Consider the following 19,013-nt stretch of genomic DNA (forward strand, 5'->3'; position numbering starts at 1 on the left):
AAATATTAAAAAAATGTAAATGTACATCCTCTTGAATAAAACAGAGCATTATCTTTAAACGTTTGATTTCTTTTTATTGAAGTATTACACCGAATAAATAAAAATAAACCTCTCAAGGGTACATCCTCAAAAGAATATCCTAACAAGGATGCAACCTTGAAAAGACTTAATTGCATCACTATGGTTATTATCTATTGTTCCTTAAGAAATAAAAACTACAAGAGATAAGCACTGTAATAAGTGAATCATTTATTCTTTGCTCTGTTCTACAAAACTTTATTACAACATAAAGCTGATGAACAAAACTGCGTCTCCCAAAAAACGTGCACAGGATAGTTTTGAAAAAGCAGGAATGTTACTTGACACTTTTAATATGAAAACATGAGCGCATATTGTATGTAATATTGACGTATTAGCACCATTCTGCAGTGTGTCTAACTAAAGACGGTTTGCCACGTGTGTAAAAAAATCGGTAAAAGCAAATTTTTCACCTTGTCAAAAGAGAACAGCAGAATGTAGTGTATATGGCAAGAAAAGTGTGCAAATGTTTTCAAAACTTGATATCCCAATAAAGTGGTGGCGCTGTGGTGGTTTCAAAAACCTCTTGAAATGCGGCCAGATTGCTATCAGTCGATGACGTCATTTCAGCGTCAGGGTTTACAGCGCCATTTTCTGAAAGGAGATGTTTATATTTATTTATTTTTCTTTAATCAACAGCTATTAAAAGTCTTTGCTCTCACCCGGGATGCACTGAAATTGAGGCTTCTCCCAGCTCCCCCCGGATTGACAGCGGATCAGCGGATTGAATCTTTGTTGGAACCCTCGAGAACAATAATAACGTACCACGGCATCTGTCTCGTAACGCTGACGAGGTTTCCCGAAAATGGAGGCGTTACGGACCTTAGGCGGCGGTCCGCATGATGCTATGGAAGGAGAATAAAAATATTAATTCCATAAATCCAATCTCGAGTGTGCTAAATACGCACATGTGCTTTTCTTGCAAGTGTAGGCCAGATGGTAGTTGCAAGGAACGTCGCTCCAGCGGCCATCGTCGTGCCACACCATCACCACGCAGTCCTCGCCGGACATGAAGTAGCTATCCGGCTGACCTCGGTACCAATTCTCGTACAACTGCGGGAAAAAAAATCACAAGATTGCTGATTATCCGAGAGAAGTACAAATTGGACACCAAACGTTGGAGACTCACCAACGGGTTGCCGTCGGACCACCTAAAATCATTCTCGATGGTTTTATCGTTCAAGCCGGTCCACTGGTATTCTTTGTAGTTTGCTGGTGGTGACAAAAAAACGTGAAGGATACACAAGGATGTGAAAATACAACGTGGCGCTCGTACTGTTGATGTAGTTCTGCTCCTCGGGTGTCATGATGGAAGCCAGGTGGGCCCCTTGCATGCGGCAGTGCTGCTCGGCCACTTCCCAGCTCTGACGTTGGCTGAAGTGTCGGTAGCAGAAGCCGTGGAATTTGTCCCAGCCTGGCTCGCAGCGTTCCAGTTCTGGAAAAAATATTGGATCAAGTGGAATGCTTGATAGGGTGAGGTAAATATTAGCGAGCTCACCCAGGTCACAGAGGTCACCACTGTAGGTGGGCAAGCAAAGACACTGAATATGACCTTCTCGATCCGTGCAGGTTCCTCCGTTGAGGCATGGGTCATTAAAGCAAGCATCTGGAACACAAAGAGGGAAATTATTTTCCATTTTTTTTATAAGCTCCCGAAATCCACCTTGGATGAGATCACCGTTGACACCATGCAATGTTTTACCAGTCGATATGATTTTTTTATTGTTGACTCGAGGGCACAAAATCATGTCGCTGCTTGGAGAAGAAAAAAAAAAGACATTCAATATAGAAATTGGAATTAAACAGTAAAATATTACATTCATTTTTTCGATACAATCAAAATATTTGATGTGCACGATTCAATACATTTACAACATTGTGCTTCTAAACATACTAAAAAAAAAGCATGACATCATTATGTAAAAGTGCTCAAATCCAATTGTGACTTAATAATAATAAAAAAAAAAAACATTCAACAAAGCGAGGATCTCTTTTTGGTTACTTGCTGATTGTGATCATACATTTAAACATGTCAGCGTATTTTATGACAATACTTCACAGAAGTTAAAGAACGAGAAGGAAAACATCACATTGAACACGACAGGACAGGACAGTTCGTTTCCCAGTTGAGGGACAAAAAAGACACAGAAGGACAAGGCAGGGCAGAAGCTCGGAGTTTTTAGTGCGTGGCCAGGAGGAGGAAGACAGTTAGGCCGAAGAGAGTGATGTTAGTGTTACCTGCGATTTTAACTTTACCGCCCGCCGCCGCCCTCTCGTTGGGCAAAATGCGGCCGCTGGGAACCTGGGTGGGATCCGGTTGGTGGGTCGTGGTCGATCTCCAGGGTTCAGATGTTCGGCGGAGAACGTCGGGAGAAGTCGTTGTGGGCGGACTCCAGGTGTGCTTTGACCGCCATGTGGTTGTCCTCACGGTGGAAGAGACGGAAGTGCTGATTTCCAAGTCCTTCATGGATTCTTGAGGTCTGGTGGTGGTGGTCAGGAGAGCCCAGTTGGCCGCTCCGGAATTGTACGGGAATACGGTGATCTCCTCTTCGAAAGGCTCGCCGGTGGAAGTGCTGCCGTCAAGCGTTGTGGTAGTTTGGTGAGTTTCCGTATCGAAGAGTGTGTTTTGGTGGAATGGAGTAGAATTTTCTCCAATGATGGAGATGACATGGTTTTCAAACTCCCTCGTTGGTGTGATGGTCTCACTGTCATAATTTGGGGTGATTGTAACATCGGTGGATTCTTCGGGTTTCAGCGTAGAGTTAAATTCAAACATCTGTGTTGATGTTGGGGTTTTTTGGGTTCCTGTTTCTTTGGTGTCTTCAGTTGTTGGACTAACATGAGTTTCATCTTTTGGGCTTAGTGTATGTTCTTGAAATATTGGTGCGAGTGCAGATCCTTCTTCAGAGCTTTGTGATGTTTCGGATTCTTCGAACATCTGTGTTTTGGTTTCATTTGTGATTATTAGCGCATATTTAATTTCATGTTTTGGGGTTGGCGTGGCTTGAGCTTCGAATGTGGGTGGACGTGTAGATTCGTCTTTTGGGTTAGTGGTAGCTTCAATTATTGTTGTGACTGATGAAGCCTCCTCTTCTTCTGTGACTTCTTCCATTGTGGGTGGTATGCTAGCTTCTCCTATTTCCATAATCGTATCGTTCATTTCCTGCTCAGATGTTGTGATGTTTCCACTTTGTGAATAATTCCACGCAAAACTTTTGGAAGCATTGATTTTATCTGCCATGGTATCTTCATCGATCTTCTGCGTGGTGCTGGTGGTTTTGTTGAAAGCAGTCTGCCCTGGAACTAAATGGACTTCGAGTCCGCTTGCTTCCTCGTAGCTCACCGTGGAGCTGTCAAAGGTATTAGCTGATGGTTGATCCGTTGAGGTCACAGAGTCTGTAGACACCTCGGAGGACATCTCAGGAGCTTCGGTGGTGGACGGGCTTACCCTAAAAGTGGACATGGTTGGAAGCAGCTGTGCTTCTTCGCTATCTTCAATTTCCAAACTGGTGCTTCCCTCCTGGACGGAAACAGACGCCCACATGTGTGAAGCTGTCGAGACATTATCGTGAATGGCTGTCAAAGACTGTGAAGGAGCATCGGTGGGGGAGGCAGAAGATGTCTGGAGCGTGGTGGATTCGGACTTGGGGATGAAGGGCAAAATGGTGACTTCCTGATGACTTTCTGGAAAAATATATTTTCATTTTAAATGGTAACTCATCAGCGTTGGTAGAACTTGAAGCTATTGGATTCTTACCTTGAGAAGAATCTCCAGAGCCGCTCAGAGGGATCAATAATGAGGAACGACCTGCAGGAGTTTCCGTTGTTGCAGGTTCCCCTTTCTCCAGAATTACAGGAGCTTCTAGAAAATCCTCTTCAGTTTCATCTTCATACATCTCAGTTCTGCTCAAATCTTCAAATTTGACTTTCTCTAAACGCTGTGTGCTATCAGACAAGTTCTGGCCATGGGTGGCGTTCAACTCATGGAGATTTGTTGTGCTTTCTATTTCCATTAGCTGCTGAGTAAAGTTCTGAAATGAATCTTTGATGTCGTAAAAAGTGGACTGGATTGAAATGTTTTGAGGAGAATCGTAAATTTCCGTGCTTTGGATATTGTTATTTAGATTTGAGTCATATTTGTTTTCGGTAGAAGATGTTGTGTCAAAAGAGCTTAGGAGATCTTGAGCATCTGTGGTGGTCAAAGGAGGCTCAGATGTGGCGGACAGAAATGTCAACTGATTTGCAACAGTCTTTTCTTTAGTGGGTGGACCCGAGAAAAGGGGTACGGTTTCTAAAACGCTCAGAACCTCCCTTTCGATTTGTTCCGAACTTTGCCCAAGTGGCAATTCTTTGTCTTCATCCATTAAAATGACAATGTCTTCTTCAAGGGTGCTGGGCTCAGGTGTGCTTGTGACGTCCATGGTTGTGGAGTCGGTCGGTGAAGGTCCAGTTCCTGGAGATCAGATGGAGCAAGAAGACATTTTATTTCAGGTTTTAAGCAGAGACTCAAACTTAATCCATTCCAAAATTGTTGTTTAAATTAAATTAAATTAAATTAAAATTGTTTTAATTTCTGTCGCTTGGTTTCCAAATTTTTTAATTGTCCCGCCCACCAAAATATTCAAGTTTCGAGGGTCCACATTGCAGATCTTAGAGCCTCTTTTAGTCCACAAACCTCTGAAACAATACACGTCGTACAGATCGGATGGCTCCGGGAAGGCCGTTTGGTTGCTGTCGAGATACACGGTCTTGACACCCGCTGTGGGGCCTCCACAGCGCTCTCTGGGGGTCCTAATGGGGTAGCGCACGCTTCCATCAGAAAGCCAGCCGGGACTGCAGTTGTCCAGACCTTCGCTCCACGCCACGTAAAGTTGCGCAACTGAAGCCAGCTGAGCTCTCGCGGCCCTGCAGTACGATTGAGCCCCTTCATAGGACAACTCCTGTGGGTCGGGGTCGTGGAACACCTCTCCTATATATAAATAAAATATTAAAAAATTTGCAGCGTTGGATAGGTTTAAGGGGTGTACGTCCTACCATCCATTTGTTCCGCGTAGCAATATACGTCAAAATTATCCTGTGGCTCCATCTCCCCGTAGTTTCTCACGCCTGGTTTTCCGACCATGTCTCCAGCGCAAGCTTCGCGAGGTGTTTGGATCGGGTACCTGGGGAAGCGGTGCAAAAAGTGTTCTCCCAAGATTCCGACTCATGGATTGATGAGTTAAACGTACCTGACAGTTTGGTCTTCTAGCCAACCTGCATCACACTGCTCATAGCCATCATAATAAGCCGCCAGAAGCTGGATCGGATTCGCAATTTGGGCCCTGATGGTCTCGCAAGCCCTCTTGGCTTGGCTGAAGTTGAGAGCATATCGACCCATGGAGTCCCGATAGTGGAATACGACTCCTAGAAAGAAAGAACTTGCAAAAGTACTGGGAAAAATCAACTTCTCAATATTGATTTTCATTACCTTTGACCTTGAGTTGGACGATATCGCTGCTGTCATCCAAGCCTTGCTGCACCTCGCAACGATAGTGCCCCGAGTCACTGGAGCGTGTTTCCAGCAGTCGCAGTGACAAATCTTCCCGCCGGGTGCGGTAGTTGAGCAAATCGGCGCGGCCTTTGTACGCCTCGTTGATTTTCACCCTGTTGCCACGCGCCACCAAGATTTGCTTCTCAGAGCCGCCGGACAGCAGAGTCCACTTGACCCTCGGGGGCGTGAGAGGTGACGAGGACGCCGAGCAGGGGATGATGACGACTCGGCCCAGTGAGGCGTAAAGGACACCCGGGTGGGAGATGTTCACCCGAAGAGGCGTCTGGACGTCGTCTGGAAAGCCGAAATAAGACGTGAGGATTTTTTTCTTTAATATTAATGCTGAGGGACAAGAATTACTCACCGTTTCCAGACGGGAACTGAGTGGGAAAGGCCAAGGAGAGATGACAAAGTGCGCCGAGAAGGGCGAGGATTCTGCCGAGACAATGACAGCCATCACTCAGGGTTGGACGAAGATAATAAAGAAAGATTATTTCCTCCTTACCAGTTTCAACTTTCCAATTTCACACATGTCTAAACATAAAGAGCTGTTGCTTCAAGGAGCACCCACTAATCTCAATTCAGATTGAGTCATACTGAGTCATTTTAAAATGGCCGCTAAGCTAACCGCAAACCACAAACATACATAGATGTCAAAATTCAAGCAAGGAAAAAAAGATATAGAATAGCTTGCAACCTATCAGGTTGATTTTTTTTCTAGTGCTCTTTACAATCAAATTCAGCCTGTGTGTCAAACTTAAAAGTTTAAGTGCAGAATGGCAAAAAAAAAAAAGTTACAGCCAATAAGCTTTCCCCTCTGGGATCTGTGAATAGCTGAGAACATCCTCCCATGGAAAATGAGCGGACTGGCCGTTGAAAATTGGACCATCACCGAAAACCAAAAGCCCGAAATAAACATTATGCTTGGAAGTTGCGTATCAGGAAAACTACTGATTTATTGCACAGCCACTGCTTTCTCGAATTCTGCCTGACAAAAAAAAAAAAATCACACAAGTCTGCATCAAAATCATCCCAGCCTGCCTAGGTGCTGCTGTTTTGTTTAGCAACAGCTATTTGAGGAAATAAAGCATTGTGGCTTAGACTGCAATGTGCGGGGAGGAAAAAAAAAATGGTTTCCCAAGCCCAGGCTCCAAATGATCCCCGTCCGATGGCACCCTGCCACCATTCTGTCACCAGTCTGGCCCTGTTATTAACCCTCCCAACAACCGGGGGCCCGTATGCTCGCTGTGCCCTCATACGACCTCCCCAGGCAAGCCGACGTCGCTCATTCATCACGGAAGATCTACTCTCGCACGTAATTACACTTTATAAAGTCCAGTCTATACTTTTCCGTCGTAATAGAATCCGGGGAATGAGCCCGGGATTCCTTCAATGCAAGGAATAATTGCTGATTGGTTATTTTACTGAGAATTAGGTGGATTTGTTTACAATGGTGCAAGTACTGCATGGCAATCAGATCAGTGGACAACAAGCAGCAATAAAGTTGACTTTTTCAATTGCTTTGGCCCTCAAAGAAGCTCATTGAGGGCCAAATAGTTGTCCTAGTGTGCCTTTCCCGGCCAGCTGGGTGGGCCGCAAGCGCACATCACTATTAGTATGCTCCACAAGAAAAGCGAGAAAGAAAGCCATGGCAGCTGCATAACACTGCTGCTGTACTGAAGAAAAAAAAAAAAAGCAGCTGAAAATGCCTCTGGGTGGATATGAAAGGAGGGACACTGGCACATTTGCTTGTTTTTTTTTTCCTCCCCTTTTACTTCTTTTGAAATTACAGACAGTGCTGTCTCTTGCTTGTGGGGCCTTCATTGCATCACTTTCACTTTGGGGCTTGTCACCAAAACAAAATGGTACGCAAGTCCTTTTAAAAGAGTGGACCAGCCACATGATAAAGAATTGAATGACAAGGATGAAACGTGGCGCCATTTTGCAGGACAACAAATGGCGTTCAAATGAACAGCCCTGAGCTCTGTCGCTTTCACTTTCACTTGACTGGCTTAACGGCTGACCTCAGGCCAGTGGAACATCAACTGTCCTCCCTTTGCTCCATCTTCTTACCTGCCCATTAAGCTGCCTAATGGATGGATCCCTAACACTGGCCCGAAATCTGAATAACAAAGCCTAGACCGAAGAAGTTACATGACTGAACAGTATTTCATAAATTAATTACACACACACATATATATATATATATATATATATATATATATATATATATATATATATATATATATATATATATATATATATATATATATATATATATATATATATAATATGACATAATATAATATATTATAGTGTAATATAATATAGATAATATAATATATTCATCCATCCATTTTCCATACATAATATTAAATATATTATATAAATAATATGATATATTCATCCATCCGTTTTCCATATATAATGTAATATATTATAATATAATATATTCGTCCATCCATTTTCCATATATAATATAAAATATATTATACAAATAATATATTCATCCATCCGTTTTCCATATATAATGTAATATAATATAATATATTCATCCATCCATTTTCCATATATATAATATAAAATATAATATAAATATATAATATAAATAAATATAATATAAATAATATATTCATCCATCCATTTTCCATATATAATATAATATAATATAATATAATATAATATAATATAATATAATATAATATAATATATCTACACTCATTTTGGTCAACCCCAATTAAGACAATAACATTTTTAATTGTCAGCCGAGCCACAATTTGCAAAGTTTTGCCTGAAAAGTAAATGTGACTCATTTTCCTCCATTGAAATGAATGGAAAGTGATGCACTGCAAACCACAGACTGGGACCAAAAAAAAAAACGACAGGAGGGGAAAAAAAAAACTTCTGTAACATTTAGAAGACAATGAAAAGTAACCAGCTGCGTGCACTTACTTAAAAATAGAACCATGGGCGAGGAAATATGTGCAAAACAATATCTTAGCGGATATCTTAAGATCTTGCACCATCAACAATAATTATAAGAACCTTACCTGAGGGTTTGTAGCTGCATGATGTCGCCGGTGTTAATAAGCGCCCGCGTCTCTCTGCTGCAGTGCGTTTTGAAAAAAGTGCATGTAGAGGATTGTGTGTGTGTGTGGAGGGAGGGGGGGGTTTAGTTGCACCGCTCTGCAGGTTTTCGGAAGGGAGCTGCGACCCGCTCGATGCGCTCGGGGGAAGAGAAAGAGAGACGCAGTTGAAAGTCAAACTGCCCACTTCTTCTTCTTCTTGCGCATGCTTGTCAAGCAGGGAGGGAGGGAGCGGGGTGGTATCAAAAGCATCATGTCCTGATAGTTGGGTTTTAACCTCCTGAGGGAACCTACAAACACATAAAAGGTCCGAATTTGAAAGATTTTGCCGGTTGAAAAGTGAGTCAAAAAATGTCTTGCATAATTAGAGAGTATTGCACGTGGCTAGTTGGTGGTGATGGGGGTGCTGCTGTTTTGGTTAGCAACAGAGCTCTTTTGTAGTCTCCTTGTGGTCCAGTGAACGGCGCTTTGTACTGCGCACCTGAGGAATCTAACACCCGGACACCAGCACGGTGCGGTCTGAGAGGCCAACGTCAAGGCTGACCCGGCGGAAAAGAAGAAGCGCCGCCGTTTGTGCGTGCTCGTTCGTTGCCAATTCCATTTTGCCGCTGTTAAAAGTGATCTACGCTGGTTGTTAAAGACAGAGGGAAGGTCGTCCTGTTTTAAACTAAACTACGCTTCTGGCTACAAATTCACCCGTTCATCATTCATGTAACCACGTCATCCATCTTAACCTATGAGTCACGTATCGCATAAAATGCTCTTTGGCTTGGAATCTCACCACACCGTCAAGGTCATGCACACAGAGGAATCCAAGTCAATTAGAACAAACGCAAACGACCTCTCCGAGTAGCACGCGGGTTAACGTGACATTTTCCAGCGTTGCCTTCAAACAAGTCTGTGATTAAAATACTGCCCAGTTTAGATCATTAGGTCACCGACATGACTCCAACGCAGCAATTTGGGTTCCTCAAAGCATCATCAGATGTTGGGGAGGAAAAAAAATAAATCTCTGCACATGTTTAGCTCTAAACATGCCGAGTTGCATATTTTTATCACAAAATGTTGCAATTGCATGCCAACCGGGGGAGAGAAGAACTAAATCTCCGCTATTCACCTTATCCCAGACGAACACTTTGAGTCATTTTTCCTCCTGTAAGAAGCAAAAGAACCTCAAAAGCTACTTTCCGCTGACTGGCCAGTTTTATTCCCTCTTGGATGTGAACAAGACAAAATGAATGGGGATTTAGGGAGGGGGGGCTGGCGGGAGAAAAAAAAATGCTGCCCTCACCACCACGTTGGCCACGTTACGGGCAATGCCGACTAATCTAGACTATGACGCATTCAATGACTTAGACGGCTGGACACGTAGTCAAAAAATAACTTTTTTATAGGTCATCACGGAAAGTAATTAATTTCTTTTTCATGAACAATTTAACATTCATCACTGTCATTGATTGTAAAGTTGAATTACTTACCTAATTAAAGTTTAAGACATCTTTCATGAACTGTAAAGGCAACATTTCAAGTATAAATTTTAACATTACAAACACATTGAACTAATAATTAAATTACTCACCCTTTTGATAGTAAAGTGATGTTAACCAGGCTATTGGTGAACCTAAAATGGTAAGAGAAACATAAGTCACTAATTTGCAGTAAAGATTTTAACATTTTGGTCATGTGAGTGTAAATAAAAGTTAAATCAATGTATGATAAAAGTAAGATAAAGCTTAAATACTCACCCTATGATGATGCAGGACACAAAACTTGGGTATGTTTTTCCTCAACTGTGTTGTGCATCATCACTACAGAGAACAACTATTTAAAAGCCATTTTGAACAATTTTGATGAAGTGGAAACATTTTTTTTTTGCTGACACTAAAATAAATGGTCTTTGTTTGACTTTTTTTTTTCTCAGGTTGCATGTAAGGAAAAAGGGGCGTGTCAACAGGATACGGCGTTAACAGTCACTTTTATTGCATGTGGGCTTTTGATGAAATCATAGCCAATGGTTAGCATAGCAACCGTGCTGTAATTGGCACTTAAAAGCATGCGAGTTGCTTTAAAATGGAGCATAATGATTTTTATGACCCACTCTGTGCAGGTTTACCCCCCCCTAAAGATAATAAACCACCAAAGTGCAGCATTCCCTGCAGGGATTCATGATTGTGGCCACATGAGGAACGTCAATCCCATTTTTTTTTCCTGTCGCTTTCTCTCACGGTGAAAATTCCTGACCCGTTACTTTTCTAAATTATACGTCTGCCTTTGGTTTTCAAAAGTGGAAGTTGTGCCGTGCAGTCAAGAAAAAAAAATACATACCAAAAATAAATCAAAGTATTCCCGAATAAATGTGAAGACTAAAGTCAGGTTTCTCTGTTTGGGGAAAAAGATGCTTGTGACATTTATTCCTGATATAACATACAGTCTTTAAAACAAACCATCCTGTGATGGATTTGGTGGAAACGAGAGTCCTGGCTCAGTACCAGTAGGTGGGCCCGTGCCTCCTGTCCTCCTGAATGCCCATCTTCTCCATCACCTCCTCCTCCAGGGTCTTCAGAGAGGGCGTGTAGGTCTTCTCCAGCGTGTCCTCTACGCTGGTGTCCTTGGGACCATCTGAAGCAAACACCAAAATTGAGAAAATACCAAAATAATGAAATCAATGATTTCTTCACCTTTCCACTGCTCAGCGACAATCCCATCCCGTCGCTCCACTACCGGCTTGGGGATGATACGACCGGTCCGGAGCGACACTCGCACTCGCTCGCCCTCCTCTGTGAACCTCCACTCCACCTCAGTCGGCTTCCTGGAAAAGGGAGTGTGGGGGAGGACGGTAGAAGCTTTTGATTTAGTTCCAAAGTACGTCAGTTTCAAAGAGTGAACTATTTAATGCGAGAGTGAGAGACACATTACAGTCAACTGAATTACTATGAGACATCTGTGGGAATAAAACTTTAAAATAAAGCGTAGTGACAAACTTCCCAGTGCACATTCAAGCATTGTCGTGAGTGCCAACGTATGTGGCGGTACCTGTCGGAGGGGTCAACGAGTTCAACGTCCCGGAGCAGGATGGGAGCTTCACTAGCGATGTAGTTGCCCCGGTAATCGCCTGTTTTCCCGATGTATCTGTAATGCTTTGATACAATCAACAAATTGATCAATGTTTTGAAATATTTGTTAATTGCAGCTTGCAGCATTATATAGATATAAAAAAACAAATCCAAGCTTACTGTGTTTAGACCTTCCAATATGACCCAGTTTCTGCGTCTGATGACTTGGATGACTTTCCCCTGTTTGCCTTTGTCCTTCCCGGAGAGAATCTCTACCTGAAGGAGGTCATCAGATGAAATATTTCATGACAAATATAAAATAATTTTTTAGCGGCATATGTAAAGCTGATCGTTATGGTGTGTTTTAGAGACAATTAAAATGGGAGCCATAGATAACATTAAACAAGCCATTTTAATACGATTACAACTCTGTAGTCGTAGTTTGTGCTCACCGTGTCCCCTCGGAGGACCCACCAGTCGTGGTCGGCGATAGGCTCGACGAACACCTTGTTCCGCCTCTTGCCCGGTGGATTGCGACGCTTTGCAGCCACGGTCCACGGCCTGTTCGTACCGTACCGGTAGTCCTTGGGAACCACCGCCCGGGCGGCCATGGATAGCAACGCCGTCAGCCTCATGATGCCGATCGGCAGCTCAGGAGAGGAACTGAGGAATGGATGGAAAGAGTTAGCCGAGATTCCAAAAGGAGAGATGCTACGCTAACGTGAAGGTAAATGGCCAATGAACGTCATGTGTAAGAGTATCTATTTGCATTCATGTAGGCTCAAAAATGTGAGAACCAACATTAAACCAAACAAGTTTACGACTCTTACCTTCTTCTCAATGTCACGCTGCGTGGAGTGACATAAGGCAGCAGCGCCACCTTTTGGACTGGAAGGTCATGTCTACTACGCATGCGCAGTGCCGAAACAGCGTATGTCGAAGCAATAATTTTGGCGTCATTGCAAATGAGCCAATCTACGATGTGCCGACTGTAGTTCGAACATTTTATGGATCTTAAAAGAAAATTGAAACATGTTACAGTTCACATTTAATTATACAAGACGGAACTAAAACAAATCTTTATAGTAAACATGTTTATTAAATGGACCAGCGGCTACAATATTAAACTAAGTGCAGCATATTAAAATAATGGAGAAAATGAAAGCAACAATTACACTCAGAACAAATCAATTTGCCATGTACTTTAAGTAGCAGAATGAAAAACAACGTGATGTGTGTCAAGGTCTCATAATGACAACATTATATACACATTTTTATCTATTTTTAGTTGTTCTGACTCCCGCTGGGCACGTTACGGGGGCAAGTTGTGAACCAACGACAATGTCATATACTGATCAAAAAAAATAAAACACTCCTTGTTTAAAACATCACAACGTTGTTCAACATAAGACTTGTACATAAGTACAGTGGTGGTGGTATAAAATGCAAGACTCAAATTCCAGTTAAGCAATTTTGAAGATCAATATATTTTTTTTTCCAGATGCCTCACTACAAAAACAAACACTTGCAAGCACATACCGTATTTCTGCAAATTGGTGGCCAAGTTGAGGAATTCAATTAACTGCATTTGTGGCTATTACAACTTATACCCAGTGAAAAGATATTTTAAAGCTACATAAAAAGAACGAGGCAAGTTTTAGCGCTGCCGTTTTGGTTGATTAGAGTATGAACTGAGATATAACTACAGTCAACCGGGTCACTAGTTAAGGAAATACGGATACATGTGAAAGATGCGAAAAAACGTCACAGTGGTTAAACGCAATGCAGTCCAATGTTCACAATTACAGCAACACTTTATTTTGTCCTAATCATATTTAATGTCAAGATGAACTTGAAGAGTGTCAATGTTTGAAATAGTTTGACTGGGCTACACGCTAACATGGCAGAGCATGCGGGAATGTCTTTCTGCTTCCGAATATGACGGCGGTAAACGATCTTCAGAAGTAGTAACATAATTAACGCTTAAATTGTTGCTCTGAGACAGGGTCTAAATATATATATAAATTTAATTTATATATCATATATTCAATACACAATCAGATGTTAAATTATTCACACGTGGGCACCCTCAATGAGCACAACATCACCAAAGAGCAACCAAATACCACACAAGAGCATGTTGAATGGCAGGGTTTCCCCAAAAAACAAAATGGATGCCAACCGCCGTGACGTATTCATGTTTTATTCGAAGTGAGAATTGACGTTTTGTTGTAAATGCACATCTCCTGTGTTTATATACATTTGGATGTGGACGTGATGTTTGCCTACGGGTACTTTGGGGAAACCCCAGGGACGTAAACGGGATTACAAACTGAAATATCCGCATTTGAATGTAAGCGGCGGATGCAAAACAACCAGCAGCGAAACATTTAAATTTAAAGCTGAAAGCATGAGTGATTTTTTTCCTTTTACCATATACAATATCACAATATCCATAATCAGAGACCTTAAATGAGAGTATTTTCATATCTTGAGTTACCCTTTTTGCTTGACGTCGTTTCTTTGACACCTGGCGTTCACGCTGCGTAATTACTTAATTGCACTTGGAAATAAAAAATATGTACACACCAAAATCCCCATTTATAAACGAGCCCCAAACAGCTCCATTGGTTTTGATATCCGATTGTTATTGTAACTATTGGGATATATGATATCCCAATTTGACAAATAAACATTTGTTTGTCTATTCATACAAACCCCTTTTTTGTTTTTTTTGTTGTTGAAAATATTAATTGAACTTGTGAAATCTGACTTCTTGCACGTCATGGCGTCCACGCTTCTATTCCAGATGAGAAGCATCTTACCGGGGTTCTTTTTTTGTGGGCTGACGTTAAGCACTCTCTGTCACAACCTGCAGTGGTGGGAAAAGAAAAAAAGGTTAAATTGAAAATCTGCTCCTTTGTCCTCTAAAATGTTTCCTACTCTTCCATTAGAGCGGGGATTTGGCGCCACCTTGTGGCATGTTAGGGCATTTCAGAAATGGCGACTTTTTGCAAATCAAGTAGGATAAATTTAAAAATTAACGCAAATGTGTGAACTTGTGAATGCACAAGTGCGAAGATGAGGAATGCGAACATAAAGGAACTTCCTAATCCAACCAAGAAAGTTGTGGTGATTTCCAAGCCTCTCGAGTGTAGCGGTGGTATTCCCTCAACTTGCCTTATCTGCCGTTTGCTTTCCCGGCGCCGCGGCGTTGTCCTCGGACGCTTTGGGCGCAGCCACGTCATTGACCTTGCCCTCCATCTTCGCGTTGTCTCCGTCGGAGGCACCCTCGGCGTCCTTCGGCCGCTTGGGCGACACCTGCCAAGAGGCCGGACAGACTGGATAATAATACCAAAGTTTACCATGAATTTGGAACTAGTTAGCAGAAAAGCTAACAGCTCATTTTCAGTTCGGATACCCCGTGGCCAGTCTTACGATTGGTGGCTGACATTGCTGTGCTCAGTAATTGCCGATTATTTTACCGATGTTAGAAACAGGTATGTGCGAGACGTTCACCTCAGCCGACTCGTCCACCTTGCGCTTGTTTCCCCCTCTGTCGTTCTTCTCGTCAATGACCAGGGCGCCCTCGTCCTCGTCACTACTCCCCTCCGCGTCGGCTTTCTCCGAGCCGGCGGCTTCTTCGGACGCGTCGTCCTTCTTTGATGACTGCGAGAGTATTTGCGCAAGGTTTGTAAAATATTACGCTTCGGCCGAGTGCAGAAGAGCGGCGTCTCACCTTGTGGCCTTCATGCGTGACGGTGGGGTTGTTCTCAATCTCCCAGAGGCCCTCGGCGAAGCCTTTCCTCTTGTTGGCCTTTCCGAACCTCTCTTTGCATTCATCGTATGGGAACAAGTCCTTCGCCCCGAGGGATGCCCTGAAAGACCAAACGCTTACGTAAAACCTCTCAACACCGGTTGTTGTTTCTCCATTGCGTGTCTCTCATAAAAATCATCTGGTGTAGTCATAAAATTCTTTATATTTTCCTGAAATAGTCAGCAAGAACAAAAAGTTACTGCTGTTACTTACGTCTCGTGTGTCCCAAAAAAGAACACCTGGTACTTGTTGGAGGGAGACTTCACTGCTCGCTCTGGGAACTCATCAATCTGCAAACAGAGGAGCAGATGTTCTCCTTAAATGTTGCAAAATGGAACAAGTAGTTAATTGGAAAAAATGTCATGCCCTGTTAGGAATGTGCTACATGTTGATTAAATTTATTAACAACTTGTGGGCATACATTTCAGTGCTCCTGGAATTTTTAATCATGATTTTTATCTGATAACCCAAATGCTTACACGAGTACTTTAATGATGATCATAATTGTGCTGTTAAAGATAGCAAAGTATTTTTACGCAAAGTGTTTGAGCACCACTGATCTACAGAAATGCCACCAGCGTTTGACTTTGATCCCATTGAATTGGAGCCACGACCCACAGGTTGGAGAACCCCAATGTTTGCATGGCAGCAACACAAAGATTCAACGTGTTTGTAAAGTACTTGGTGTTTAACTCATTTGACGTTTTATCCCAACGCCTTGTTATATTACGCAGACATTAGTTAAGTGGCACTTGAAATGGCTAAAAGCAGAAAACGTAGCGATAATTGTCATTTCAAATGGCTCGTAGACATACGCTTGTGTACGCTAGCAAAGGAGCTAGTTAACCAATAAGCGCGGTAGGCTAACACGCAAGCTAGCAGGCCTCTCATCCAAACAAGCGCCGTTTCAATGAAAAAATAAAAAGCCTGGCATATTCCGCAATGGTGCCTGTGGAATGGCGCTTACCCTGGCGGGCCAGTGCGGGTAGCCCTTCATTTTGGCGAAGACCAGGTCTCCTGGTTTGTACTCCCGCTGCCTGTCGGTCCTCGGCATGTTTTTTTCCCGCAAAAATCGGCGTCGAGACGTCGTCGTCAGAGCGGCGAAAAGGGCACTCGGAACAGGATTATACACTACACCTGAACCCGGCGTCGGTTTTTTTGTAAAGAAATCAACGGCAAGAACGAAGCAGTTTTTTTTTCGGCGCGAAATGAGCGACTACGCGACCTTTGACGTTTTTTACCCCTATATCGTAATCGCTATGTTGTTGTTGTTTTTTTTAATAGCGTCGCCCAATCCGTCGGCGTTGGTTCTCAATGGCCAGAGTTTGAAATTGAATCCCGCTTTTCCCTCCAACGGACGCGCCTCCACCGAGCAGATAGCGACGAGGTTGCTTTTCACACGCCGTCCGTTAGGGGGCGCTAGCTTGCTAAATGGGCGAGATGAAGAAACGATTGACGTCATTATCCTGCGACTTTAAGTGGGAAGACTAAAAACAACACATTTCGCTTTGTTGACTCCGAATTCAAAGGAAAAAAACATGACCGTGTGTAACTTTTTTCTACAAGGCCGTTGTCGTTACGGTGATAAATGTTGGAATGAGCACCCGAGAGGAGGTGGTGGAGGATATAACAACTATAATCGCTCGTCGGGTCCGCAGCAGTCCCGAGGAGGTGGAGGTACAGTCCTGAACTCAAGGCAAACTATTTAAAGATGAGGCTCTTATGATAAATATTTATAAAGTTAAGAGTCCAATTAGTGTGTTTATGTAAAGGCATCAGATTAGCGCAATGTTGATTTTTTTGGGCGTGTGTATGTTTCAGGGTTTGGCAACAAGGTTTGGGTGAATCCCTCTCAGCAGAAAGGAGGCTTCAACCAGCAACAGCACTCCAGCCTGAGGGATCACAGGGGCGATACAGGACAGGACGTGAAGAGCTCCGATTTTAGTTTCTCTTCCCAAAACAGATTTTCGGCACTCGGCAACAATAACAACTTTGAGAGAGAACGAAGGGGAGGAGGGGGAAGGGAAGCGACGGTAACTGGTGAAGAAGACGATGAACAGAAACTGTGAGTCTGCATTTTGTGAAGTGTTTTTTTGTTATTTGATATTTTGGCCAAATACAGCAATTCCATATGTGTTCTTTTCCTGATCATTTAGGGAGATCATTCAGAATGACATGAAGGCTTGGGAGAGCTCGGGCCAGTGGGGCTTCTCCTGTTATGGTAGCTTCAAGACACAATTATCTGGTTGGTATCAAATACATCATCTTTTTTTGAAGAAAAAATATAATTTATAACTAATCTGGCTTTCTCCCTTTTGTAGGTTTTGCTGATCTATCTCCAGAAGAGCTTCGGCTGGAATATTACTCGAATAAAGCGTCAGGAGACATGCAGGGTTATGTAAGTGTAGTAGTTTTGTATTTAAAGTAACTTGTTCTGTGTATTTATACGCTGTGGTTCTCCCGATCCGTTTCTTATAGGTGAGTGGTGTCAATCTGTTGCTCAATCAATGGAGAAACAGAATCCAGGAGCTCCTGCGAATGAATCCAGCCACTCGTGCAGCTTTGGTGAGACACTTAACCCTTGACCCTTGATCTAGGTACTACTCTAAAGACAGAGGAAGTGAAGTTTTGATTTTTAATTTTTTTTTATTGCAGCTTGCAGAACTAAAAAATCCATCACATCAGGCATCTTCAAGTGGCTTTGGCTCAACCGCTTCCGGATTTGGGTCATCTTCATTTGGTTTTGGCAGCACAGGTAATTGCCTTTGATTTATAAAATGTGAAAAACCCCACCCGTTGTGCTAATGTTATTATTTATTTAGGATTTGGAGCAGCACCAGTCCAGGCAAGCAGCACTTTCAGTTTTGCTGCTCCGGCAGGTGGATTTGGCTCCTCACCAGCGCCAACATCTAAGCCAACTTTTGGCAGCGCCATCTCAGCCCCAACTGGTTTTGGTGCCCCCTCTTCGTCATCTGCTTTTGGTTCAAGCGCTCCTTCGGCCGCATCGTTCTCCTTCGCTTCTCCTTCCAGCAACCAGCCGGCGGCTTCATCTTCAGCATTTGGCTCGGCTGCAGGCTTCAGCTTCTCCTCCACTGCCACCAATAACAACAAAAGCTCATTTGGAAGCGGTTTTGGGTCCGAGGCACCTGCGGGAAGTTTATTCGGACAGTCGAGTTCCTCCACAAGCGCCTCTGGAGGTGCCTCGGACATGTTGTTCTCCCCCAAGAGCGAACTGAGCCCCGAAGAGCTGGATCAGTTTAAAGCGCAGAGGTTTACTCTTGGACATATTCCCTTGAAGCCTCCTCCGGCTGAAATGCTGCGGGTTTAATTTAAAGCTTCAAAGTATTTTATGATCACACCCAAATAAAAAAAAACATTCATCTGTTTTCCCTGCATTTCGAAAATGATTCATTTTGCATTATGCAAATTATTTGCACGTTGGCCCGCCC

General features: G+C 43.0%; 4 protein-coding genes across 5 annotated transcripts; 1 reads left to right on the forward strand and 3 right to left on the reverse strand.

Annotated features, from left to right (window-relative positions):
- Nucleotides 1-237: 237 nt before the first annotated feature.
- Nucleotides 238-8,958, reverse strand: LOC148380139 (brevican core protein-like). Its single transcript, XM_088364946.1, has 14 exons — nt 8,659-8,958; nt 5,973-6,043; nt 5,546-5,902; nt 5,307-5,481; nt 5,113-5,240; nt 4,754-5,047; nt 3,836-4,531; nt 2,317-3,762; nt 1,577-1,684; nt 1,355-1,513; nt 1,208-1,290; nt 987-1,131; nt 741-923; nt 238-672 (listed from the first exon to the last, which is right to left on the reverse strand). Exons 1-14 carry the CDS (start codon nt 8,676-8,678, stop codon nt 551-553), a joined length of 3,987 nt encoding a protein of 1,328 aa, XP_088221072.1. The 5' UTR covers nt 8,679-8,958; the 3' UTR covers nt 238-550.
- A 1,692-nt stretch (nt 8,959-10,650) lies between these two features.
- On the reverse strand, nt 10,651-12,721 carry mrpl24 (mitochondrial ribosomal protein L24). Its single transcript, XM_088365015.1, has 6 exons — nt 12,578-12,721; nt 12,200-12,410; nt 11,928-12,023; nt 11,728-11,831; nt 11,373-11,503; nt 10,651-11,313 (listed from the first exon to the last, which is right to left on the reverse strand). Exons 1-6 carry the CDS (start codon nt 12,658-12,660, stop codon nt 11,177-11,179), a joined length of 762 nt encoding a protein of 253 aa, XP_088221141.1. The 5' UTR covers nt 12,661-12,721; the 3' UTR covers nt 10,651-11,176.
- An 821-nt stretch (nt 12,722-13,542) lies between these two features.
- On the reverse strand, nt 13,543-16,977 carry LOC148380141 (hepatoma-derived growth factor-like). The gene is made up of 6 exons (XM_088365016.1): nt 16,532-16,977; nt 15,778-15,854; nt 15,487-15,625; nt 15,267-15,416; nt 14,928-15,068; nt 13,543-14,619 (listed from the first exon to the last, which is right to left on the reverse strand). Exons 1-6 carry the CDS (start codon nt 16,616-16,618, stop codon nt 14,599-14,601), a joined length of 615 nt encoding a protein of 204 aa, XP_088221142.1. The 5' UTR covers nt 16,619-16,977; the 3' UTR covers nt 13,543-14,598.
- On the forward strand, nt 16,118-18,959 carry nup42 (nucleoporin 42). 2 transcript variants are annotated; one of them, XM_088364993.1, is made up of 8 exons: nt 16,118-16,184; nt 17,131-17,241; nt 17,386-17,629; nt 17,721-17,809; nt 17,886-17,962; nt 18,043-18,129; nt 18,220-18,319; nt 18,387-18,959. In XM_088364993.1, exons 1-8 carry the CDS (start codon nt 16,133-16,135, stop codon nt 18,890-18,892), a joined length of 1,266 nt encoding a protein of 421 aa, XP_088221119.1. In that variant the 5' UTR covers nt 16,118-16,132; the 3' UTR covers nt 18,893-18,959. The 2 variants fall into 2 exon arrangements, with proteins under 2 accessions (XP_088221119.1, XP_088221120.1); XM_088364994.1 differs by lacking the exon at nt 16,118-16,184 and having other exon boundaries at nt 16,471-17,241.
- The last annotated feature ends 54 nt before the right edge of the window (nt 18,960-19,013 follow it).

Source organism: Syngnathus floridae, chromosome 21 (genome assembly GCF_059516105.1).
Source record: "Syngnathus floridae isolate MCC-2025c chromosome 21, RoL_Sflo_1.0, whole genome shotgun sequence".
Taxonomy (NCBI): Eukaryota; Metazoa; Chordata; class Actinopteri; order Syngnathiformes; family Syngnathidae; genus Syngnathus; species Syngnathus floridae.